Source organism: Thermobia domestica, chromosome 1 (genome assembly GCF_964235325.1).
Source record: "Thermobia domestica chromosome 1, izTheDome1.hap1.1, whole genome shotgun sequence".
In the NCBI taxonomy this organism is placed as follows: domain Eukaryota; kingdom Metazoa; phylum Arthropoda; class Insecta; order Zygentoma; family Lepismatidae; genus Thermobia; species Thermobia domestica.
Window position 1 is genome coordinate 69,696,580 of NC_137454.1, and position 27,180 is coordinate 69,723,759.

Consider the following 27,180-nt stretch of genomic DNA (forward strand, 5'->3'; position numbering starts at 1 on the left):
TTTTGACAAATCCATTTACCTTCATTTTCTTTAATATTTGTCACATCAGACTGACTTAACTTAATACATGTCGTGTGGAATAGTTGTCCACAACTATCACATCCTACAGATTCCACGCAATCTAAAATTCGAGTCTTTCCACAACACGCATGAGTATCTGGCTCACACCTCTCTTCATCAAAATTATTGAACATTATAATATCATATTTCGCTTGTCACACAATCTCAAACAGATCAAAAAGGGGAAAGAAAAGACACTAACTTAACCTCATTTGCTTTTCGCTTACCTACCCTAAAGGTTTCATGCCAGTAAATGTACACTTCCGCTTTTATTTTATCCTCATATATCCGTGGCTAAAGGGTCGCCAATTTTGTAACGCTTAAATTTCCCATAATGTTAATTTAATGTAGATATTTTATTTTATATTTATATCTAGTACGAATCATAAAATTTTAAATAAATTTTGAAGAAAAGGGAAAAAAATCCTATTCATGATGTTTTCCTTTTAGGCCATAATTATTGGTTCGTCTATACCCCACTGAACACATGCCCGAAGAGTAGTGTGGCCATCACCACCATTCGCTCGCCAATCCAATGCAGTACAGAACAACCACAATGGCTTAAAAGGACTAACTCAAATTCTGACCAGACAAGTTTTGTTTCTGAAATTAACGAACGTTTATTGCATCTGACTATTTAAAAAAAATGTTGTGTCATTAATTCCAAGATCTTGCTGAAGCGACACCCAGCATCGAAACCTTTAAGCTTTACTTAAATGAAGACTATCATTAATTTTATTTATAATACTTCAACTTGAAGACAATATTAATCAATCAACTGTATGTACGAATATGTACTGTTTCGATTTGACCAAATAAAAATTTTAAATATTTGTATATATTTTATTGCAATTTCATATTCTTTAAATAACAGCAATACTCCTTCATCTCTTAAGGAGTCATTTTCAAGAATAGATAACAAGATTCCTTTAAGAAATTGGAAAAGGAAAATAACTCATTGCTACCACTAAACATAGTATAGTTTACAGTTGAGGTTACAGTCCATATCTCACCAGGCGTGCCCATACTTATAATCTCCAATCAATAAACACACAACGCAAAAAAATGTTACTATTATTTTTCCTATAATTCAGCATATTTGAAATACTGAATACATTCCCTTTACGGAGGGCAAAGGCTTGATATTTACATCTCATTTCATTTAACAATATTCATTTAGTTATCCGCAAGACCGTGCATGACATTAATATCAAAGCAATACAACACACAATAAGAAAAAAATCTACGTAACTAATCTAATCTAACCTAACCTATAACTATCCTACTCCTACATCATCTAGTACGAATATTGAAACCACATTTCATATTTAAGAGGGCGGATAACTTACACATTATATATATATATTCACACCATACGAAATTCACACAATAATAAAAGAAATCAGACACATAAATAAATTGCACGCTGGAGTCAACATCTATTTACGCTATCAGGAATAACAAATTTACTTTTCAATAGTTTCTCGAAAGTATGCAAATGAGGTTTTGATTATGCAGCATAATTCAATTTCTGTGGAATTTTGAATTTATATGTTAGTAGTATCAGAACAACAACGCTCATGAAAAAAAAAAAGAAATCCTAACTTAAAGTGACTATGGAATCGGTACCGTCAACAGTATATATATATATACTAGCAGCGTTCACCCCGCTTCGCTGCGGTCACCCCGGAACGCAATAAACTTTGTTACTTAGATAATTTTTACTTTTTCGCTTTCAAGTGATATGATAAAAACCATAGAAGATTGCAGTAAATCTTAACATTATATCGCCTGTCATTTATGTTAACCCGCCCCGCTTCGCTGCGGTCATCCCGGTGCTGGCATATTGTAAAAGTGTCTGTAAAAATAAGCAAATCAATTAAAAAATTTTAAACAGAAGATTCAAGCTATTTTCCGCTGTATATCGCCTGTCATTTATGTTAACCCGCCGAGTGACACGGTCATGCGGGTTGCATATAAATACGTTTATTTTTACCTATGATGAACTAATAACAAAGGATTTGTACGTTATGGACACTTGAATGGTCAATTATCTCAAGACACTGGTAATTAAAAATTAAAGTGATATGATAAAAATCATCTAGGGTCCAAATCCTAATAACCCCCCAAAAATGAAAGAAATTGGTTCAGCCGTATTAGCGTGATGAGCGGACAAAGGATTTTGTACGTTCTCTTTTATATATATAGATATCAAATACATGCTTTTAAGATGTCAACATCAGGACGATGTGCAGAGCTTTCACTATCTTGTCTCATAGCAGCAGCTAATTATAAGACTCGAAGTTCATGACTATTAGATTTTGTCATTACTCATATCCTTCCCCTCTAAAGACTGTCTGAGCTTGTGTGACTTAGCGATACGCTTAACAACTCTTCATCATCATCACATACATAATGGAGGAATGACTATTGTCCCTGATTAACAATTTTGAATTTAGTCATCAAAACAATGTCACTGATACCCCAAAGTCACTAATACTCCAAAGGGTATAAAGAGAATTTCTCATGAAACTTCTAGAGGTCAACAAAATGGAGGATATGGTCACTAACCCGTATCCTGAGATGCTCATACAGTACTAAAATTTACCACCTGGTTGACTGTCTGGTTGGTTCCAATATTACCTGAGCATCCTCCTTGTTTCCAAATTACCTTGAGTAGCACCAAGAAAAACATCTTGGACGGCTTCCATCTCTTTTAATCAACCTCCAGTTGAATTGCCATGTTAAAGATAGGCCGTCCCCAGAAGAAACATTTTTCGTCACAATTAATATCTCACAAGAGCCCTATTTTGCCTAATTATGTGCCAGGTTGGCCAAATTTCAGGTTTTGACAGGTTTTACGTTCCAAATTTCCTTTTAGATGCACATTTCCTTTTTATATTTTAGCAGGGCTCTTGGGCTCTTTTCCTGTTATATTGTATATAGGATCTTCTGTACACCTCACACACCCCCTCTTGACAACACTAGATTTAACTATAATAAGTATTGATATTTAATTTTTATGGCTCGTAAAATATAAAATCAGTTTTAACAAAAAGAAAAGAGAATTTGTTTATTTATTTCCGCATATTCCATTATTCTTTTTCTTCTATATTGAGTATTTAATGTGGCTATTTCCACTTGGAGACATAACATGGCAGACATTTGTTTACATCTCAGAAAGACGCACAATTCGTGCAAGGTCAGGCTTCAAAACCCCAGAACAGGTAAGCTTATCATGGAACACATTAAGGTGTTCGTACTTTTATAAGAATAATGGCAATTATGCTAAATATAATTTGAATCTCTATAAATATAAACAATAAATTATATCTTTCTTCCAGTCAAACATTAGGCCTAAACTTATGTAAACAAAAATAACCTATAACGTTTTTTTCGTACATTAATGCCGAATAACTTTTGGATTTAAAACAATTTCATTATTATTGACTACAATCGTAATGATAAATAGGTTATCTCATTTCATCGTAGTATAATTCCGTAGTATTAACAAGATAAATATAGTGACTGCAAAGTACATCATCTGAGTTGTCATGCTACATCACTTACGTTATGTAGCTATCAATGTCATATTGTCGGTACTGATTTACAATATGCTAGTCAGCAGTAATACATATTATAATAAAAATAACCTACCGATAAAATGTACAAGGAGTACTGTAATATAGAATTTTATCTAATGTTACCGGTAGTGAAAACATACCGTAACAAGGCTACCTTTCTGATTCATCAGAAATAATCAACAATGTAAATTTTCACTTGTTTTACTTAACCTCTCTCGTACATTAGCGCATTCTCTGTTCGCGTCGTTCTTTGAGGGATGTGTATATGGGTTACAAATGCCCTGTGGGTACATATCATTAGCACTTGAAGCAGTGGCATAACAATAGGGTAGGCAGGATAGGTATTGCCTAGGGGCGCATTGCGCTTTGGCATATTTAGGTGGGTATGGGGGCGCCATACGGATTTTGCTTAAGGACTCCAAACACCATTGTTACGTCACTGACTTGAATTTTTATGTTACGCCACATTTTAATCTTGGCTTGCTTGTCCATGTTTAAGTTAAGCCGAAGAAAAGTTATTTCGAGCTAATGTGGCACAATACCAGTAACATGTAACTCATCATTCATGCATCTTGTTGACGCGTAGCAATTGTATATTTTTAATAGGTCTACTTTTAAATTTGAGGATGTAATCCACACTCTTAGTTTGTTGCCCCCATCCGTCGTTAAACCTATTACTGTATTATTATTATTATTATTATTATTATTAGTAGTAGTAGTAGTATCAGTATTATTTAATAATATATATAGTTTTGCCATGCTATATATATTGTACGTTTCATTAAAAGCATCATGTTACAATTGACCTGGGCACGAGGACGTTTCTAACAAGACAGATGCTGTCATAAAATGCCTCCTAACTTTCTGTACTAGAAAATTGTCATGTATGAAAAAATTGAATGGATCAACAAAACTTAAGATATTACATAATTTTCAGACTTACAGGAGCATTAACATGTGAGGAAAAAATGTAAAATTTGTTACAATTGCACCCGGTCTCACGCACTGTTTCTGTAAGTGTACCGAACACTTACCTGTGGTGGTGTCTATTTTCAAATCTGGAATTAAAACATGCCACAAAGAAATACCGAGGTCCGCAAGCCTACAGTAGATGAACATGGTGTCAAGTAAGAAGAAGAAGAAGAACGTAAAGAAACTCATACACTTTTTTTGAAATACCAGAAGCAAAAGGATTTTATGAAGATGTTCTCCGAGATACATCGTAAATGTATGCTTCATTATTTACTACTGTAATCATTTTGTTTTCTTACATTTTGTTGTTACTTTTTTACATTTTCCATAATTATTATTTTTTTCATTCATGTAACAATGTAGATGTAACCCATTACACTATACACAAAATCAACTCAATAAAACAAAATACTAATAAAAACTAAATAGAGAATACATCATGACGAAATAAAAAATACAATCACAAAAGTAATAAATACAATAATGTTAGCAGCAAATCAAATTCAGTCATTGTTTTTCGTTCATGTTCTATATCGAATTTTGAAAAAAAACTGCATTTTTAAATAGTCAAGGAGATTCACGCTGTCTGAACTTGTCCCAGGACAATAACTAGTATTACCTACAATTACGTTTCTGTAATGAAAGGTTATGTACAGTCATAACAAAAATGCAATTCCTGTAAAAATGATGTTTTGTGCTGTATCGAGTTTTGAAAAAACGCTCCTCAATTCTTCTCAGATTTTTGTGATTTGTAACGTACGGTTCAAGTATAATATTTCGTTTATATCAGAAAAGAAACCTCGTACCATTAATGAAAAACATTTGCATTTTGTGGCATAGGTAAATTATATCTTACTGATGATAAACTTCGTTTTTGGGTATTTGCTGAATATGGAAGAGAAGAAAAATAAAAGTATGTTGTAGGGAACAATTAGGTTCTGTTATAAGTAATTAGATTACGGTAAATCTATAGTAGAAGGACCTTGTTAATAATTTTTTATAAGGACATTATGATTACAAGCCTTACTTGGATACAACAATGATTTATTGAAACATGTTTTGTTTATTGTAGACACCAGTTCCTGTAGCTGATAAGTCACCACCAAAAGGTGGTAAGGAAGGAAAAGATAAGAAAAAGGCAAAGAAACCGGATACAGCAAAGACGAGCTTGGAAGAAGAATTACAACTGGTTTGTACCATTATTATAACATTCTTCAGTTAAGAAGCGTCATTATAGATTTTGCCTTGGAGAATTGGAGCGGATTCTCTACTTATATACGCAGAACTTCATATTTTTTTATTAGTATAATTGATTAGCATATATATATATATCTTAAAATTAGGGAATTGCAATTAACCCTTTACCCTCCCTAAATTAAAAACACTTTCAGTTGAACTAATGCTATTACACTCTAGTTTTAATGTGCCAAATGTAATAGTCTATATGTTTTAGTAGATATTATTGACTTTCTATTTGGGAACAAGAGAAGGATTAACATATTTTAAATAAGTTTCGGTTTTCTTGTCAAGAAACTTAGCATGAGCACTTCTGCCGCGAACGAACTTGCCAAGTTGATGTGGATTCGTATATCAGTGGCATTTGTCTTATTTGTTGATACAGTCCGATTGTTAGGTTTGACTTTTGATCGTTGCTTAAATTGGGAAGCATTCTTGTATTCGTGCTCTGAACTAACTTTGACTACTATCCCACCTCACCTGGGGTGCTGATCGTATAGTTTAGAGTAGTAGTGGCCCCGTTATGGCTCGCCGAGTCAGCAAAAATTTTTGTGACGTCATAGGTCAAAGGTCAATGACCTTGGCCCAGGGTCAATGACCTTGGGGTACCTAGGACCACCCCCTCTAAATTTTGGCAGGGGTACCATGGCCCACCCCCTAAATTTTGGCAGAGGTGCATAGGACCACCCCCCTTAAATTTTGGAAATTGCCAAATCTAAAAATTTGGTATGGTAGCCTAGGACCACACTATGTACCCCTATCAGTATTGGGTGTCTATGTCGTTCCCTTTCATGGGTAAAAAATTGCCAAAAATTCAAATTTCGGGGGTTTTTGACCTAATTTATCCCCTTGGATGAGGTATTATTACCCTATATAGTTATATGGGCGTATACAGGGGTCCATTACCTTTCATAACATATGGATATATTAATGCACCCCTTGAAAAATTTGGGAGGGGTACCTTGGCCCACCCCTTAAATTTTGGAAATTGCCCAATTTAAACATTGGGTATTATAGTACAGGACCCTAATATGTATTATGATAAATTTGGGCGGTCCACCTTGTTTCCTTCTAGGGGTACAAAATTGCCAAAATATAAACGTAAGCAATACGTTGTACCACGTGTTTGGTTTTCGACCTAATTTATCTCCTTGGATGAGGTCCTATTACCTTATATAGTTATATGGTCAAGTATAGTGGTCCATTATCTATCATAAGACATGGGTACATTGGTGCACCCCTTGAAAAATTTGGGAGGGGTACCTTGGCCCACCCCTTAAATTTTGGAAATTGCCAAATCTAAAAATTTGGTGTGGTAGCCTAGGACCATAGTATGTACCTCTATCAGTATTGGGGGTCTATGTCGTTCCCTTTCATGGGTAAAAAATTGCCAAAAATTCAAATTTTGGAGGTTTTTGACCTAATTTATCCCCTTGGATGAGGTGTTATTACCCTATATAGTTATATGAGCGTATACAGGGGTCCATTACCTTTCATAAGATATGGGTATATTAATGCATCCATTGAAAAATTTGGGAGGGGTACCTTGGCCCACCCCTTAAATTTTGGAAATTGCCCAATTTAAACATTGGGTATTATAGTACAGGACCCTAATATGTATTATGATAAATTTGGATGGTCCACCTCGTTCCCTTTTAGGGGGTACAAAATTGCCAAAATATAAACGTAAGCAATACGTAGTACCACGTGTTTGGATTTTGGTCGATTTTATCCCCGTTGATGAGGTCCTATTACCTTATATGGTTATATGGGCGTATACAGGTGTCCATTACCTTTCATAAGACATGGGTACATTAATGCACCCCTTGAAAAATTTGGGAGGGGTACCTTGGCCCACCCCTTAAATTTTGGAAATTGACCAATTTAAACATTGGGTATTATAGTATAGGACCCTAATATGTATTATGATAAATTTGGATGGTCCACCTCGTTCCCTTTTAGGGGTATAAAATTGTCAAAAATATAAACGTAAGCAATACGTTGTACCACGTGTTTGTTCTTTTGGCCCATTTATCCCCTTGGATGAGGTCCTACTACATTATATAGTTATATGGTTATGTATAGGGGTCTATTTCCTATCATAAGACATGGGTATATTGGTGCACCCCTTGAAAAATTTGGGAGGGGTACCTTGGCCCACCCCTTCAATTTTAGAAATTGCCCATTTTACACATTTGGTATAATAGTATAGGACCCTAATATATATTACTATAAATTTGGGTGGTCCACCTCGTTCCCTTTTAGGGGTACCAAATTGCCAAAATTTTAGTACAACCACGTGTTTGGACTTTTGACCTAATTTATCGCCTTTGATGAGGTGTTATTATCCTATATGGTTATATGGGCGTATACAGGGTTCATTACCTTTCATAAAACATGGGTATATTAATGCACCCCGGTAGAGGTACCTTGGCCCACCCCTTAAATTTTGGAAATTGCCCAATTTAAACATTTGGTATAATAGTATAGGACCCTAATATATATATATATTACTATAAACTCGTTCCCGTTTAGGGGTACAAAATTGCCAAAATATAAACGTAAGCAATACGTTGTACCACGTGTTTCGTTTTTTTTTTACCTAATTTATTCCATTGGATGAAGTCCTATTACCTTATATCGTTATATGGTCACGTATGGGGATTCATTTCCTATCATAAGACATAGGTACATTTGTGCACCCCGTTTAAATTTTTTGGGAGGGGTACTTTGGCCCACCCCTTTAATTTTGGAAATTGCCCCTTTTACATGTTTGGTATTATAGTATAGGACCCTAATATAGATTAGTATAAATTTGGATGATTCACCTCGTTTCCTTTCATGGGTACGAAATTGCCAAATTTTAGTACAACCACGTGTTTGGTTTTGGCTCAATTTATCCCCTTGGATGAGGTCCTATTACCTTATATGGTTATATGGCCATGTATGTATTGGTCCATTTCCTATTATAAGACATGTGTACATTGATGCACCCCAGGGAGGGGATTCGGTATCATAGTACATGCCTCAACATGTATCATGATAAATTTGGATGGTCCATCTTGTTCCCTTTCATGGGTAGAAAATTGCTAAAATATAAACATAAGCAATATGTTGTACCATGTGTTTGGTTTCTGGCCCAATTTTTCCCCTTTGATGATGTTCTATTACGTTATATGGTTATATGGACATGTATATGGGTTCATTTCCTATCATAAGACATGGGTACATTGACGCATACTTTAAAAATTTGGGAGGGGTATCTTGGCTCATCCACTCGGTTTTAGAAATTGTTTAATATAAGCATTTGGTATCATAGTACAGGACCTCAATATGTACCACTATAAATTTGGATGGTCCACATCGTTCCCTTTCATGGGTAAAGAACTACCAAAAATCAAATTTTGGAGGTTATTGACCCCGTCTTATAAGGTTTTAACGCGTTATATGGATATGTACAGAGGTTTATTACCTTCATATGTTTATGTTCCCTTTTAAATTTGGGAATTATCAAATAACAAAATTCGGTAAACGTTTTCTAGGACCCATTGGTGTCCCTCTTATGGCCAAATATTCAAAATTTAAAGGTTATTGACCGGCTTTATTATTGAATAAGTACAGGATTTATTACTTTTTTCATAAGACACAGGTGTGTTTGTGTACCAATCTTAAATTTTGGGAGGGGGTACATTTCTTATTGTCATATCAATAATTGGTAATTGTTCTTAGAATTGGGTGGTATCTCTTTCTTTGGGTAAATCATTGTCAAATATGAGTATGATCACGTGATCAGTTATTGACCTATGATGGGATTAGGAGCCCAGGACATTGGTACATTTAAACTTTATAGGATAATTTGAGAATGCGTCATTGGTATTGATTATTACAGCCAAATATAAACGTAAGCAATACGATGTACCACGTGATTGACCTTGATGAGGTAGTGTACAGGGATACATAGCTAACCTTATTGAATCTTATGACTCATAGTTCGCTAAGCCGTGTGCTTATTTGCACTGACTCGCAAGAAATCTATATATTAAAATGCTAGGTTTATATGTTTATCCCCAATCCTTTTGACAATGAGATCTCGAAAACCACACGAGCTAGAAACGTAACGTTTTCGCTGATAGATTCCAAATTTTTGTGTAGATTGTCCAGCTCTCATTCAAATTTTCAAAAACCGTGTCGTTATTGTTCTATTCAACATTTTAGGGACCGTTTTGAGCCCATAAGATTAACATTCTTGCAGGCCGAAACTACGGTGTTAGGCAACCAGTAGAGAAGTTACGTATGGCGAGTTGATGGACATTGCAGGCGCTTTGCCTAAATCTAAATGGCAAAACCAATTGCAGTCTGGCGACTTCAAGGGCCTCAAGAGAGGCAATGACGCGTACTCGGACTGATATGAATTTATTAGAAAAAAAATCCACTTGATATCGTGTTACTTCTACAAATTTGCTACAAACTCACTCCAATATCCACACATAGCAATTCACTTTCTTTTTGAGTCTCCTATCCTTTACTTATGTGAGTAAAGATACATGCATAGTGGGAAGGATTATATCCTTTTGTGTTTATTCTTTTTTATTTATTCATATATTAATATACACTGCCTAAACTTAAGATTAATTTCATTTCGAGGGAGACACGGTGGAAGAGCGCATACCTTTCGTGCATGGGGCCCCTAGCTCGATCCCCGGCCAAGTAAGTTTGTGGTGGACAGTATTTTCTCGGAGTAATCCCATTTCCTCCTAATTTCTCATTCCATCACATCTTTCATCATCATTCACTTGCCTTAATCATCCTCTCCCTTCACCAAAAGAGGTAAATTGTGGGACGTTAAACTGAAAGATTTCATTTCATTTCATTTTCACTTCATTTCGAACGTTAAGTTTCGTGAATGTTCTATTCTGTGTGATTACGAATTTATTTCAATTTCAGACAAATACGCAATAACTCTTAATTATTTCAATCTTTTCTCCTTTTATCGATTTGTGATGTATTCCTAAATACACAGGGTGTTCCAGAGCGACCCAGACACTACCTTTTTCTCGAGAACGGTACATGCTATCTAGTTGAAATAAAAGATTGCATCACAAATGTGGGTCCAAAAAATCCATAGAAATTATTTACAAAATCCTGAAAGCCCCCTTCGTGGTGTAATGGGGAGGCACATGCCCCGTTCTTGCGATTTTCAAATGAGAACAATATGTTTCGAATGCACATTCGAAAAGGTGGGGAAAAATAAGATTGTCCTACGAAACATTTGTCCGTACTATCTACCGTTTTCCGTATACCTTTTCTTTTTAATGAAGATGCACGAAATAGAGTATACGGAGTTTACTAATTAAGTTAATGTAAGCACCGTCACGGTTTCGAGAAGTGCAAGACACACGTATTCCAATGATATTCCACATGGTGACTCAGGGTCTAAAAAAAGGAAGAAACTGTGTGACCCAAAAAAAGGGGATCCAAAGTAAGGTTAGAACTCGAAAATTTCAAATAGAAAGGTGGGTCGAGTAATACCTCGTTGGAAAGGTCTCTGCAAATGTTAAAAGAATTCGAACACGATTTTGGAATCCACTAACCACTTTCAACATGGTGACCATAACAATATCGAAACCCTTAATTTCTGGTTCGTCATGAAGAAATAATGTAACTTGGACCGCCCTTCACACTTTTTCCAGGCTTAGGACTGGCAACGATTTCCACTCACAATAATGAATTCACTGGCGTGTTTAACGGCTGCTTCGCCAACTGAAAAGGTCCTTCCTTCATTGTACAGAAAATGATTGCCAAACGTTACTTGACAAAAGATAGTGCATTAGTCTGAAGTGAAATAAATAGAAAAACGAAACACAATGAGAAACGAATGATGAACGAAAACGAAAAGAATGGGTAAAGCACTGTCTTCGATGCACATTTACCAACTTACAGTAGATGTTCGAAATGCTTGCCCTGTGCCTCAATGCATTTCTGCACACGGTAACTGAAATGATTCTGTGCCGCAATAATTTCCTCCTCACTAATTTGCCTACATGCAGCAACTATGCGCTCCATCATGTTGTACTTTATTGTGGGGAGATGATAAACGATTTCCTTAAGTCGTCGCCATAGATAATAATCTAAACATGTTAAGTCTGGTGACCTAGGAGGCCAGGGCACAGGTTCACCCCTACCTACCCAGCGACCACAAAACATTGCATTCACCTGATTCCTCGCTGTCAGTTCAACATATGCTGGGCAACCATCTTGTTGTAGCCACATGTGTGTCCTGATGTGTAATGGGACGTCTTCGAGAAGAATGGGCAATTGTTCTTGCAGAAATGTACGGTAAACAGCACCCGTAAGACTCGTTTAAAAAAATGAGGTCCAATTATTCTTCCGCCGATAATTCCACACCACACATTCACAGACCATTTCCGTTGATGATCAACCTCTTGCATCCACTGTGCGTTTACGACAGCCCAATAATACATGTTGTAACGATTTACCTCACTATCACTTTTAAATGTATCCTCATCAGACCACAATACTATTTCGTCAAAGAATCGAGCATTTGCATGCACTTGAGCTTGAAACCACATGCAAAAGTCGAGCCTGCTTTGAAAATCAATGCCATGTAGCTCTTGGTGCAAGGAAATATAGTATGGATGAAATGTTTTAGCTTTCAAAATCCTTGACACCGTAGTTGCGCTGACACCAGAATCGCGAGCTACTAGCCTGATACTCGTGTGAGGATTAACATGGAAGGCTACTAGTACATCAGCAGACCTAATATCTCGAACAGGGCGTGTTATGCGTTCATTCCTGTGACTGATAGAAGGCTGAACGTTTCCACTTCTGCGTAGACGTTCGGCAAGGTTGCTAAACACATGTCTTGAACGACGCTCCCGATTGAGATACCTAACAACATACACACGAACAGCAGTGGAACTATTTCGTTGGCACTCACCCAGCACCATGAGCATATCAAATGCTTCTTCGTTTGTGAAAGGCATTTCAACTTACATGCCACGATTTGCCAATGCGAAGTAATTGACAGAAATGCACACACCACGAGGAATGTACGTTAACAAATCCAGACTTTTCACATAATCCCTTCGACGACGCATCGTCTTACAACAGACAACGCTGAATGAGACCAAGATTGGAGTGGCGTATCCATGTTATCAGTGGAAGCACACTAGAACTGGCAGAAGAGCTAGGCACACCTCCACCTGTGCAACATAACTTGCATTGAACTGGACATTGTGAAAAGCTTACGAGCAGTCAAATGGAACTTGCTTCTTTGTGGTACTATTACGTGTCCGCCCTTTTTTAGTCAAGTAGGCAACTTCAATAGTACGTTTTATTTCTTCATGACGAACCAGAAATTTAGGGTTTCGATATTGTTATGGTCGCCATGTTGAAAGTGGTTAGTGGATTCCAAAATCGTGTTCGTATTCTTTTAACATTTACAGAGACCTTTGCAACGAGGTATTACTCGACCCACCTTTCTATTTGAAATTTTCGAGTTCTAACCTTACTTTGGGCGCCCTTTTCTGGATCACATAGTTTCTTCCTTTTTAAGACCCTGAGTCACCATGTGGAATATCATTGGAAAGCGTGTGTCTTGCACTTCCCGAAACTGTGACGGTGCTTACATTATCTTAATTAGTAAACTCCGCATACTCTGTTTCGTGCACATTCAATTTTTTTGAAAAAAAAAAAAAAAACAATTGGTATACGTTAAACGGTAGGTAGTACGGACAAATGTTTCGTAGGACAATCTTATTTTTCCCCACCTTTTCGAATGTTCATTCGAAACATATCGTTCCCATTTGAAAATCGCAAGAACGGAGCATGTGTCCCCCCATTACACCACGAAGGGGGGCTTTCGGGATTTTGTAAATAATTTCTACGGATTCTTTGGACTCACATTTGTGATGCAATTTTTTATTTCAACTAGATAGCATGTACCGTTCTCGAGTAAAAGGTAGTGTCTGGGTCGCTCAGGAACACCCTGTATAAAGGTAACCAGGAAAGTTTTGTCACTTTTTGTGAAGGTCTGTGTTCAATTTACCCTCACACCGTGAGTTGAATGCGAATGGAGATGAGGCGAGGGTCTATTGTTGGTGTGGGTATATCCAACATACTACCTGGTTGCTGTAATTCAGTTCCACCGTGAACTTGCGTAAAGACAAAGTGAACATGAGACCTCCAAAGGGGGTCATAAGAGCGTGTATGCTGTACGAGTTCAAACTAGGGTCAAACGCTGCTGCAGCGGGGCGGAATGAGGCCTTTGGTGAGAGTGTCGTGACTACGCAGACAGCACAGGGGTGGTTTAACAAGTTTAATTACGCTGACGAAACACTCAAAGAGGCACCACGTGAAGGAAGACTAACATATGTACAAAATGAAGATCTTCAGACAGCAATTGAGGCGAAAAGTGGCCAGACATGTGAGGAACTGAAACTACAATTCATTGTGAGTGGAGAAACCATTCGGCACCACCTCCGTCAACTTGGGAAGCACTACAAGTTGGGTCGATGGATACCACATGATTTGACTCCAGGCCAGAAGGTAACGCAAGCAGACACCAGTGTTTCTTTGCTGTCTCGTCTGAGAAAGGAGCCATTTCTGGACAGGATGTTGACATGTGATGAGAAGTGGGTCCTGTACGAAGCTCCACGGTGCCGTCATCATTGGTTAGCATCCCATGAACTGGTTCCAAAACAACCTAAACCAGCTCTGCACCAGAAGAAGGTCCTTCTGTGTGTTTGATGGACTGCTAGCGGTATCGTGCATCGGGAATTGTTACCAACAGGTCAGAGCATCAATGCAACTGTATACTGTCAGCAGTTGAGACGTGTTCAAGAAAAACTCAAACCTCTGCAGGCAACACTTCTGAATCGCAAAGGGGTTAATTGTTACAGGACGGTGCTAAGCCCCACATGGCTAGGATGACCCAGGACACCATTCTATTCCTTGGATGGGAAACACAATTGCATTCGTCATACTCCTCGGACACAGCACCGTCCGATTATCACCTGTTCCAATCCTTGGAAAACGCCAGTTCAAATCTCTAGTTGAGGTGAAAAATACACTTGATATCTCGTTTTACGGCCCACCAAATTCTACCGCGATGGAATCCATGGCCTTCTAGAATGTTGGCAGAAGGTCGGCGATGTTGCTAGGGACCATTTTTGATCTTCCAGGTACGTCTTAGGTGACATATCGATGTTCGAAGTTGGTGGGTGAAAAAGCGACAGAATTTTCTTGGATTCCTTTATAATATAACGTGTCTCGGGTAGTGCTCTTAACGGGTCGGGTTGAAGACCGACCCGACCCGACCCGTAATCCAATCCGATTGACCTGATCCGACAACCCGACCCGAGCTGACCTGACTGACCTGACCCGAGTAGCCTGACCGGACAACCCGACCCGAGCTGATCCGACTGACCCGACCCGGCAACCCGACTTTTTTTGAGAGCACCATGATCACGACACTGGGTGAACGCCAAAATGCACTCCCATTGGGAATTAAACCCGGACCACGTGTACCGAAGTCTTACACGTTAACCACTAGCTAGATCAAGCGGGGGATTTGTATATGCATTTTAATGAATATTTGGCACTTGTGAGGTTTGGTTATTTCTTTTTATAACTGATACCAATGTCCGACGTGGGAGATATTTATTTACTTATTTATTTATTGCTTTAGTTCTATGTGACGAAATTTTTATTCAAGGTCAGTGTTCTCACCTGCTTGGACGGCAGGGGGTTTTCTCGGAAGGCAGTAGCAAGAGTCTCTTGGCGGAGACAAAAGGAGTTGAGTTGAGTTGATTTTGAGTTTAACGTCCCTTTTCAGCAGCGAGGCTATATGAGACGTGGACCTACTGATTAACGTGGAATCCGAACCACATGAGCTCCCGCCGGGAATCGAACCCGGGTCTCCCGCGCCAAAGGCGCGTACGCTAACCGCTTAGCCACGGAGGAGCTCCGGAGACAAAAGGAAATCGTTTAACTACAATGATAAGGTTTGAGGAAACGGGAGAACACCTGTGATTTTTTCCAACCCTTCAACTTTCATTCCAAAATAGGTTCTTATAATTCCGGGACCCGCGCCACTTTGATTTTTCTTTCTCGGTAATTAAAACGTATTTTACAGTATATATAGTTGCAAGTAAGAAGATACATAATATGAATGTTGTAATTTAAAATTTAAAAATACAGTATGATAATTAATTATAAAGTACTAATTTTATTTCATCACTTTCAGCCCAACAAATGAAATCCAAATAAAGACCACCCTGGATCTTGGTCATCAATACTGCGTCTTATTTTTTGTCTTGCACAGTCAAGTCTTGGTCATGCATTTCATAGTCTTGGTGGTCTTTCATGCTATACAAGAGCCCAGAATGCTCGCCTCATTGGTACAAATGAAGACCAAGTGTGATTTTGATTATGGTCTTTCGTACTATACGAAAAGCAAGAAAATATGCTCATCGCTACTTTGTGATCACCAAAACAAGGCCAAGAGCAAGATTACTATGCAATTCGTCTTGCATATCCAATCTTTATCTTGTTCTTGTATCGATGTCCTTTAGCTTGGTGAAATAAAATGAAATATTCAGTTTAAAGTCCCTCGATTCTGCACCGAGGCTAAGGGATATGGTGACCATGAGAAATGAATGAAATGGTGGAATGAAGAAAGTGGGAGGAAACAGGAGAATCTCGAGAAAACCCACTACACTGCGTTTCTCCACCATAAAGCCCACTTAGCACAACCTGGGATCGAACCATGGATACCATGTACCAGAGATGAATTCTCTACCACTGAGCCACCGCGGCCCTGCTTGGGCTTGGTCGTCCATATCCAATCTTTCTTTTGGCCTTGCTTAAACAACTTCTAGTTTTGTTCTAAATCCAGACTCCATATTGGCGTAGATATTAATATTACAATCTATTGGTAAAATCAATCTTCCACATTTAAAAATTAAAGTACACACTAGTACAAAAATAAACATTTACCATAAAAACACTAGCTGCAAGTATTCAAAATAGATTTATGGTTTCTATAAAATCAATTGAAAATTGGTATTTTTAATTAGGCAGCTAGTGAAAACAGCAGCTTTCGACTCCAAAATGAACTGACCCGATCCGACGACCCGACCCGAGCTGACCCGATTGACCCGACCCGACAACCTTACCCAAGTAGCCTAACCCGACCCGAGCTGACCCGACCAACCCGACCCGTTTGAGAGCACTAGTCTCGGGGAGGAATTTTGGTAAATTTTGAGAATAATTGCTCAAATAACATTTTAATACAATAGATTCGCTGAATGTAAGAATTTTGATTTCCATGGAAGTTCTTTGTTTTTCCATGTAGTCAACTTTTGCTTCAGTGAGATGAGAACTTGTATGTTTTTCCTTTTTCTTTAGAATAAGAGAAATGATCCTTTCTGATTTCGTAAATTCCTTCGTAGTGCTGAATCAAATTTCCCTTCCATATCAACTATTCTTAATTTTGAAAGGAAGGAACAAAATACTTTCTAGGGCAACCTCAAGACCACTCTGATTTTACTTGCAACGAGTCATGGCAGTCGACGGTATCATTATAGAATTAAGCTCCAGTCTCTCGATATTTATCGAATCTTGACCACATTTTTCTTTTACATCTTAAAATCAACCACTCATGAATATAATCCAACTATCAGGCTTAGTGAATAAGTCGGTCTTCTTCAAGAACATCAAGCACTTAAGTTTCCATCCACTAATTGGTTGAGTTGTACCATTCCATAGATTAGGGCTACACTACATTATAGCTCCAAACTAATGAGCTGAACACTTCTAAACGCCTTTCAAGCACCTCTATTTTACTGTTGTCACAAATTGTTAATTGTATTCATTCTTCAATCTTCTGGAGTTTTAGATGTTGGATTTTTATTGCCACGGTGTCTTCAGAGATACAGAGATGATGATGTTCTTATTCCATAACTTTCAAACAGGTAATATTCCTTCTATTTAGCACAGGTCTGTTCTATATTTTGTTTGTGTCTTCCACGAGTGATGATTTTTAAAATATCTCTGGACTTCTGTTCTCCTGCAAAGAAAAGAACAAGATATTTTTCATCCAAAGCAAAGTAGGAAGGTTGGTGCAGGCAGATATTGGTTGAAAGTCCCACAACCTCGTCAAGGTTTCTACTTCTGTGAGGGCCTACTTTTGACTGGAGAGGAACGTATGCACCACACGATCTTACGCCGGAGAACCAGATTCTAGCAAATTCCTTGATATTTCACCTAGCAAACTCTTTGGCATTCCTTTAATGCCAAAGGTTTTGATGCGATACTTTATCAAGTAACTTGCAAGTGGATGATGATGAGATGAAGGGTGAGGGAATTCTAACAAATTCCTTGGTATTTCACGACGCAAACCCTTTCGTATTCTTTCAATCCCAAAAATTTTGCTGCGATACTTTATCAAAGAATTTATTATCAGAAAAAAAGGGGTACACAGAATGATGAAGTAGGAGGACGCCAATATGTGTGTGTGTAGAGGACTGTTGAAGATGAGAAAATAAGGAAATTTGAAAGAAAGTGTTAGTGTAAGCAATGAGGGAAAATGAAAATAAATGAATAAAATGCTGCTATGGTTATAAAGGAACATTGTTGTATTTCTTATTTTATTTTTTGCTCTTAAATCGACATTTTTTTTGTAATTATTTTTCATCACTATTGTTGTTAATTTATTCAACGATTAGAGCAATAAAAATGTGTTGGTTCTTTTCGTGTGTTCTAACATAACAATACACATTCTTACGAGGTTTGTGATTGATCTTTTAAATCTCACGTAGGTTGTAAATGGTGGTATTTCTGCATTTATGACAACTAGTTTACGCGTGCTTATAAAAAAATGCATTTCCATTCAGGCCCGTATCCACGGGGGTCTAGGGGGCCGGGCCCCCTAAATTTTTACTGTCCCCTAAAATTTCCACGGTTGGCTTGCAAATGAACTATAATATGATGATGAACTATATCGAGCCCCTACATTTCTGGACTGGCTACGGGCCTGTTTCTATTGTATTTGTAAAATGTGAGATTCACTAAAACAGCTATATCAGATAGTCTAAAATGTGTTAAACCTTTTGCACACGAAATGGCATCTGTGTGCAAAATCTGAGAGTATATGAGTCTCAGTGGGTCAGACTCAGGCTTGCCAACCAAACGATGATTTATCGAGATATACGGTCATTTAGACCTTAATGATATATATGATAATGCCCTTACAATAATAAGTGAATATACGATAATTTTACAACGCACACGTTTTTGCAGTCTTTAAGTGAGCAAATAAATTGCAGATGTGCACTGAATAATAATAAAACACACACATACTAAAGTTTTTAACAGTCACTTCTGATCAAATAAATCGATAACGATTTGCGAATTGGCAAATGGCAACCCTGCATGCATTCTTTAAATTCAACTATGTTTAGGAGAGGATAGAAATATTGTTGTTGTTCAAAGTGCAGGAGTGTTAATAACAACAACAAACAAACAAAAAAAAAAAAAAAAATAGGACAGTGGTGCCGATTAGGAGTTGGACAGTGAAGATTGCTAAATAAGTTTATTATATATTTTCTACACTACAATTATCACGTGCACGATTTTTTTTTTTTTTTTTTTTTGTAATATACGATAATTTTAGAAACGAAAATTGATAATTTTGTTCTCCGATGTTGGTAACTCTGACCAGACTTAGTCATTTACCAGCTGCTAGTCTCTCTCTCTCTCTCTCTCTCTCTCTCTCTCTCTCTATATATATATATATATATATATATATATATATATATATATATATATATATATACAGAGGGTTGATTAATTCGTGTGTCAATTTCATTTGTTCACTGTGCAAAAGTGGTAGGAGGTAAAGCCGTGCAATTTGGTATAACTTTAGACGAAGGACATAAGTTTGGTTTCGAATAGAAGCATATCACTTGTACTGAAGATCGAAAAGATATAGGGACAAAGGTCAAATTTCGATTTTTTCCTTATGGGATTGCAATGTTAAATTCTGAAAGAGCCTAAAAAAACTTAAATCGAAGTGATAACAAAGAAAAAGCTGTATGGTATGATTCTATGTCACAAGCCGACCAACTATGCGTCAATTAAGTGTCATCGTCAGAGGTCACGGTCAGATCAAGGTCACAGGTCATCTTGAGAACCCATTTGACATGATGAGGTAGGGACGTTGCGTTGTTCTCAGTGTATTCAAATGGGTTTTCAAGATGACCTGTGACCTTGATCTCACCGTGACCTCTGACCTTGATACTTGATTGACGCATATTTGGTTGGCTTGCGACATAGAATCATACAATACAGCTTGTTCTTTGTTATCACTGCGATTTAAGTTTTCTCAGGCTCTTTCAGAATTTACCATTGCAATCCCATAAGGAAAAAAATCGAAATGTGACCTTTGACCCTATATCTCTTCAATCTTTAGTACGAGTGGCATGCTTCTATGGCGAAACAAAACTTATGTCCTTCGTCTAAAGTTACACGAAATTGCACGGCTTTACCTCATACCACTTTTGCACAGTGAACAAATGAAATTGACACACGAATTAATCAACCCTCTGTATATATATGTTTTGCGTGTGTAAAGACGGTTAAGTCAGAAAAACGTGACTTGTCTGACTGAACTATTCTTACTTTATGTGCGTAGTAGGTTAAGTCAAGATTAAATGACTTGTCCGATTTTACACCTGATTTTGTGGCATCGATATGGGGACTGACTTCATCGAGGAAGTCGAGGGTGTAAAATAATTAGTATAGGGAGTCGAAGGACTAAAAAAAATCAATCAAGGGAGTAAAAATATTCACACCAGGGAGTAAAAATAATCACTTCAAGAAGTCGAGGAAGTAAAAATATACACACGAACGAGTCGAGGGAGTAAAAATATTCACTCGAGGGAGTCGAGGGAGTAAAAATATTCACTCGAGGGAATCGAGGGAGTAAAAATTTTCACTCGAGGGAGTAAAAATATTCACTCGAGGGAGTCGAGGGAGTAAAAATTTTCACTCGAGAGAGTAAAAATATTCACTCGAGGGAGTCGAGGGAGTAAAAATATTCACTCAAGGGAGTCGAGGCAGTAAAAATATTCACCCGAGGGAGTCGAGGGAGTAAAAATATTCACTCGAGCGAGTCGAGGGAGTAAAAATATTTACTCGAGGGAGTCGAGGGAGTAAAAATTTTCACTCGAAGGAGTAAAAATATTCACTCGAGAGAGTCGGGGGAGTAAAAATTTTCACTCGAGGGAGTAAAAATATTCACTCGAGGGAGTCGAGAGTGTAAAAATATTCACTCGAACGAGTCAAAGGAGTAAAAATATTTACTCGAGGGAGTCGAGAGTGTAAAAATATTCACTCGAGAGAGTCGAGGGAGTAAAAATATTCACTCGAGGGAGTCGAGGGAGTAAAAACATACACTCGAGTGAGTCGAGGGAGTAAAAATATTCACACGAGGGAGTCGAGAGAGTAAAAATATTCACTCGAGGGGGTCGAGGGAGTAAAAATTTTCACTCGAGGGAGTCGAGGGAGTAAATATTTTCACTCGAGGGAGTAAAAATTTTCACTCGAGGGAGTAAAAATATTCACTCGAGGGAGTCGAGGGAGTAAAAATATTCACTCGAACGAGTCGAGGGAGTAAAAATATTTACTCGAGGGAGTCGAGGGAGTAAAAATATTCACTCGAGAGAGTCGAGGGAGTAAAAACATACACTCGAGTGAGTCATGAGAGTAAAAATTTTCACTCGAGGGAGTAAAAATATTCACTCGAGGGAGTCGAGGGAGTAAAAATTTTCACTCGAGAGAGTAAAAATATTCACTCGGGGGAGTCGAGGGAGTAAAAATTTTCACTCGAGGGAGTAAAAATATTCACTCGAGGGAGTCGAGGAAGAAAAAATATTCACTCGAGGGAGTCGAGGGAGTAAAAATATTCACTCGAGGGAGTCGAGAAAGTAAAAATATTCACTCAAGGGAGTCGAGAGAGTAAAAATATTCACTCGAGGGAATCGAGGGAGTAAAAATATTCACTCGAGGGAGTCGAGGGAGTAAAAATTTTCGCTCGAGGGAGTAAAAATATCCACTCGAGGGAGTCGAGGGAGTAAAAGTATTCACTCAAGGGAGTCGAGGCAGTAAAAATATTCACCCGAGGGAGTCGAGGAAGTAAAAATATTCACCCGAGCGAATCGAGAGAGTAAAAATATTTACTCGAGGGAGTCGAGGGAGTAAAAATATACACTCGAGGGAGTAAAAATATTCACTCGAGGGAGTCGAGGGAGTAAAAATTTTCACTCGAGGGAGTAAAAATTTTCACTCGAGGGAGTAAAAATTTTCACTCGAGGGAGTAAAAATATTCACTCGAGGGAGTCGAGAGAGTAAAAATATTCACTCGAGGGAGTCGAGAGAGTAAAAATATTCACTCGAACGAGTCGAGGGAGCAAAAATATTTACTCGAGGGAGTCGAGGAAGTAAAAATATTCACTCGAGGGAGTAAAAGTATTCACTCGAGGGAGTAAAAATTTTCACTCGAAGGAGTAAAAATATTCACTCGAGGAAGTCGAGGGAGTAAAAATATTCACTCGAGCGAGTCGAGGGAGTAAAAATATTTACTCGAGGGAGTCGAGGGAGTCGAGGGAGTAAAAATATTCACTCGAGGGAGTCGAGGGAGTAAAAATTTTCACTCGAGGGAGTAAAAATTTTCACTCGAGGGAGTAAAAATATTCACTCGAGGGAGTCAAGGGAGTAAAAATATTCACTCGAACGAGTCGAGGGAGTAAAAATATTTACTTGAGGGAGTCGAGGGAGTAAAAATATTCACTCGAGGAAGTAAAAGTATTCACTCGAGTGAATATTTTCACTCCCTCGAGTGAATATTTTTACTCCCTCGACTCCCTCCAGTGAATATTTTTACTCCCTCGCGTGAATATTTTTACTCCCTCGACTCCCTCGACTCCCTCGAGTGAATATTTTTACTCCCTCGAGTGAATATTTTTACTCCCTCGAGTGAAATTTTTACTCCTTCGACTCCCTCGAGTGTATATTTTTACTGCTTCGACTCCCTCGTGTGAATATTTTTACTCCCTCGAGTGAATATTTTTACTCTTTCGACTCTCTCGTGTGAATATTTTTACTCCCTTGACTCCCTTGAGTGTATGTTTTTACTCCCTCGACTCCCTCGAGTGAATATTTTACTCCCTCGACTCCCTCGAGTGAATATTTTTACTCCCTCGACTCGTTCGTGTGTATATTTTTATTTCCTCGACTCCCTCAAGTGATTATTTTTACTCCCTGGTGTGAATATTTTTACTCCCTCGATTGAATATTTTTAGTCCTTCGATCCCTCTAGTAATTATTTTTACTCCCTCGACTCCCTCGAGTCCCTCGACTCCCTCGATGAAGTCAGACCCATCGATATACTGTATGAAACTTGATATTATTCCTTCTGTCCTTGAAAAAATATTTTAGAAGTGTGTGTGTATATAAGAGTATTCTATTATGCTTGCAGGTGGTGCGAGGGATATACTCGTGTTACAAGCCGAAAACAATAATAGTAATAATACAACAATAGCTTCGTGTAGTTTCTTTAGATTGAAAAAAAAAAAAGCAAAGCTCAAAATAAAATGTCGGTTCTTTTATATGTTTTGTTTTCTTTTTTAAAGCTAGCTTTTGAAAGGCAAAGCTGAGAAACAAATTCTAGCTTCAAGAATTTCTAATAAAGCCGCCGACAATACAATAGAAATATTTCATTCGAAACGTTATTTAATCACTAATATGACTACGGTCGGAAAATTTACTTATTTCCTTCTCTACGTGAAATTAATAGCACACCCCACAGCAGCAGTTGTTAGAAATGCTTTCTAGGAATAAGATGATTGTTGCGTTAGTAAAAAACGCAAAATGGAAGACTCTCTTGATGACATTCAGCAATCAGATAAGGCAAATAATTGACTGTTCTGATGATAGCGATAAAGATCCTCTTTTTAACCCAAACGACTATTCAGAAACACTTTCGGATTTAGATGAAAACGTGGTTGATAGGAAGGTAATAACGAGAGAAAAGAAAAGTGGTAGAATAAAAAGACGAAAGAAGGTTAAACGTCAGTTTGCTAAAAACATCGAAATAGGAGACAATAGTTCAGTTATGGTGAGAGGTAAAGAAATACGCTATAAGGAATCCTTTAAGACTTTTGGAGAACCACACGAACATCTACCCAATACTTCTAATCAAGATGTAACACGTGATCAAGATCTCTTCAGCCAACGTCAAGATATTAGTATTGAGAAAGAAACAAACGAGTCAGTTCATGAAGGGATAGAAAAGAGAGGAAGCAAATGTGATACAAGAGAAGTGCGGCAACAAAGAAAAGAAGCCCGAAACACAGGAAAACAATACACAACAAAATCAGGAAAAGTGGTGAAGGAAAAGTTATGCAACCGCTAGCAACATGCAGAATGAAGTGTACTGAAAGAATAAAAGACGAATACACAGTAGAACTACACAAAGATTATTGGAATATGGGAAGCTTCGGCAAACGGGCTCTGTACATTTCCAGTTTGATCGATATTCAAGATAAGGTTAATACAAGAATACGGACAAATGATCCTAATAAGCACCGATTTAGACAGATAACTGTAAAATACAATTTAAGTATAAATGGAAAACTTGAGGGAATTTGTAAATCGTGTTTTATAAAAACATTTGGTGAAACAAAGACTTTCATTGAAACAGTTATTCAAAAGAAACGGTCACAATTATGTGGAATTCCAGACCAGGACATGAGAGGGAAACATCCAGCAGTTTCTAAATTGCCAGATCAGACAACAGCAGCTGTTAGAAGACATATTCTCTCTATACCAACTTACGAGAGTCACTATACTCGGAAAAAATCTGACAAAACGTATTTACCAAGTCACTTTACTTTCTCAGATCTATACAGGGAATACACAAAACAATGTCCAGAGAATCCCGTGAGTCGTAGAATTTACGAGTCTATTTTTCATGAATTTAACATAGTTATTAAGAAAAATAAAACTGATACATGCCATGTATGTGACAAATTTCAAATGAGAATGAAACTGTCCGAAGGTAACGATAGATTAATGATGAAAGAAGAATGGGAAAAGCACATTGAAAAGGCAGATTTGGCATACGAAGAAAAAAGAAGAGATAAGGAAACATCAAGCAACAATCCAGATACTCTTACCCTCACTTTCGATCTTCAACAGTGCCTTCCGACACCAGTTGTTACTAACTCTATTGCATTCTATAAGAGGCAGCTTTGGACTTACAACCTAACAGTTCATAACTGTAAAACGCAACAAGCGCATTGTTTCATGTGGCATGAAGGGCAGGAAGCAAGAGGAGCCAACGAAATTGCTTCCTGTATCTACACGAACATTGCTTCCTGTATCTATTTAATGGGACTAGAACCTAATGTACGTCATGTAATAATGTACTCTGATTCTTGCCAAGGACAAAACAAAAATAGCCATATGGCTGTGATGTGCATGGTCGCTATCCAAAACAATCCAAATATATTATCCATCGACCATAAATTTTTAATCCCTGGTCACACTCACATGGAAAGTGATGGAGACCACAGCTTAATTGAAAGAAAGAAGAAGTATGGACTTCCAATACATCATCCGCATGATTGGGCCCAATTAGTTCGTGTTACAGGCAGGAAAACACCATTCCTTGTTACAGAAATGTCAACTGCAGACTTCCTTGACTTCTCATCACCACTGAAACAGGATTTAATTTTACGAAAAACTGACATGGAAGAAGAACGGATCTTTTGGAGAGACATTCAGTGGCTTCGTTACGATCAGCAGAATCCTGGCAGCTTTTCTTTTAAAACACATCTGGACAAGGACGGAATTTTCAGAAAAGTCAGCTTCAGGAGGAGAGGGAGACAGACAAGAAAGCTTGTACCAAAGGTTTGCTACAATGGACCAAATCCTATATCGGTGGAAAAGAAGAGGAATCTACTTGACCTTTTGCCATTCATCTCCGAGACTTTTTGGGAATTCTATAGGAGCCTGAAAACAAGCACAGATGTCTGCAACACTTTGCCTGATGCGGTTGAAGATGAAGACATGAAAGACTATATTCCTTAAGCCAAATGTCAGTGTGGTGATATTGTGTTCTGCTGTGAAATGTGGTTGATCTTTTATCCAAATAGTGTGTGTTCATTTTACTCTTTTTATTTATATTAGTTTTCATTACGCATTGTGTGTTGCAGAAGTGATTGTGTATTTTGTAGTTGTGCATTATGCCCCCAAGTTTCTGTGCTATATGTAGCAGAAAGTGCCTATTTTCCAAATGCTAGAGCTATACAGTGAGACAAAATAATAAGTGTAAAAAATTTAGTATATTTTCATATTAGAAGACTAGGAGCCTACAAGTGTCATTTTAGTAATATTGTGATAAGTCTTAAACATGACGTGCAGCTTTTTCGTCTGTATTGTTATCCGTCTGTATTGTGAAGATTGTATAGACCACTGGCGCAAATCCCGGGGGGGACGAGGGGGACATGTCCCCACCAATCTTGAACCTGGGGGGGACTGTCCCCCCAATAATCTGATTTAAAAGTGCTTTTTCGGATAAGTGTCATGATTTGTGTCCGACTGCCCCAAAGGAATGTAAGATGAAATTGATTTCTCTTGGCTTTTCCATTTTTTTAAAAAAAGAATCGTATTCTGTAGTATCTCAAACTGAACTTCGTGCTGTAGTGAGTTTAGTAGTCTCATCAATATGTATTAATTCCACTTCCGCTATTTGGGCACAAATTGCAATAAATGCCAGATTAGGATATGCCCCTCTCCTCATGCTGGAAAGTTGTTTCAGCTGTAGGCATAGGCGCAAATCTGTCTTCAACATTGGGGGGGACGGGTAAGACATTACAATATATATATATATATATAAGTGATGTTCAAAATATTTATGAAGTTGAAAACAATGCCGTGAAGGATCAGGGGAGCAGAATTGTCTTCAGTGACGTATTTAGGAGGCTATCGGGCTCATCCTCCCCTCGAAATAATTTGTTAGTTGTACGCATTCCACGTACAACAATAATCCTTCTTACCATTTCTAAGAATGTCATTGACTTTCCATTTTCTTATGCTTTTTGTTCAGAAATAATACTGTATTTGTCAAATTTCATTCCATGTAAGAACTGCGTCCTTAATTGTTCTTTCTGTCATCCTTTCTCTTTTTCTGTTTCTTTTTCTTGACGTTACTACTTTCAGTTTGCCTATCATACTTTATCGA

The 27,180-nt window shown here is 37.7% G+C and overlaps 1 protein-coding gene across 1 annotated transcript in view; it reads left to right on the forward strand.

Annotated features, from left to right (window-relative positions):
* Positions 1-27,180, forward strand: part of LOC145685811 (hydrocephalus-inducing protein-like) — a 461,224-nt gene that overhangs the window by 226,029 nt on the left and 208,015 nt on the right. Inside the window, exon 17 of the mRNA XM_081758381.1 lies at positions 5,689-5,805. Coding sequence (XP_081614507.1) covers positions 5,689-5,805 — 117 coding nt within the window. The remainder of the gene's footprint in view (positions 1-5,688; positions 5,806-27,180) is intronic.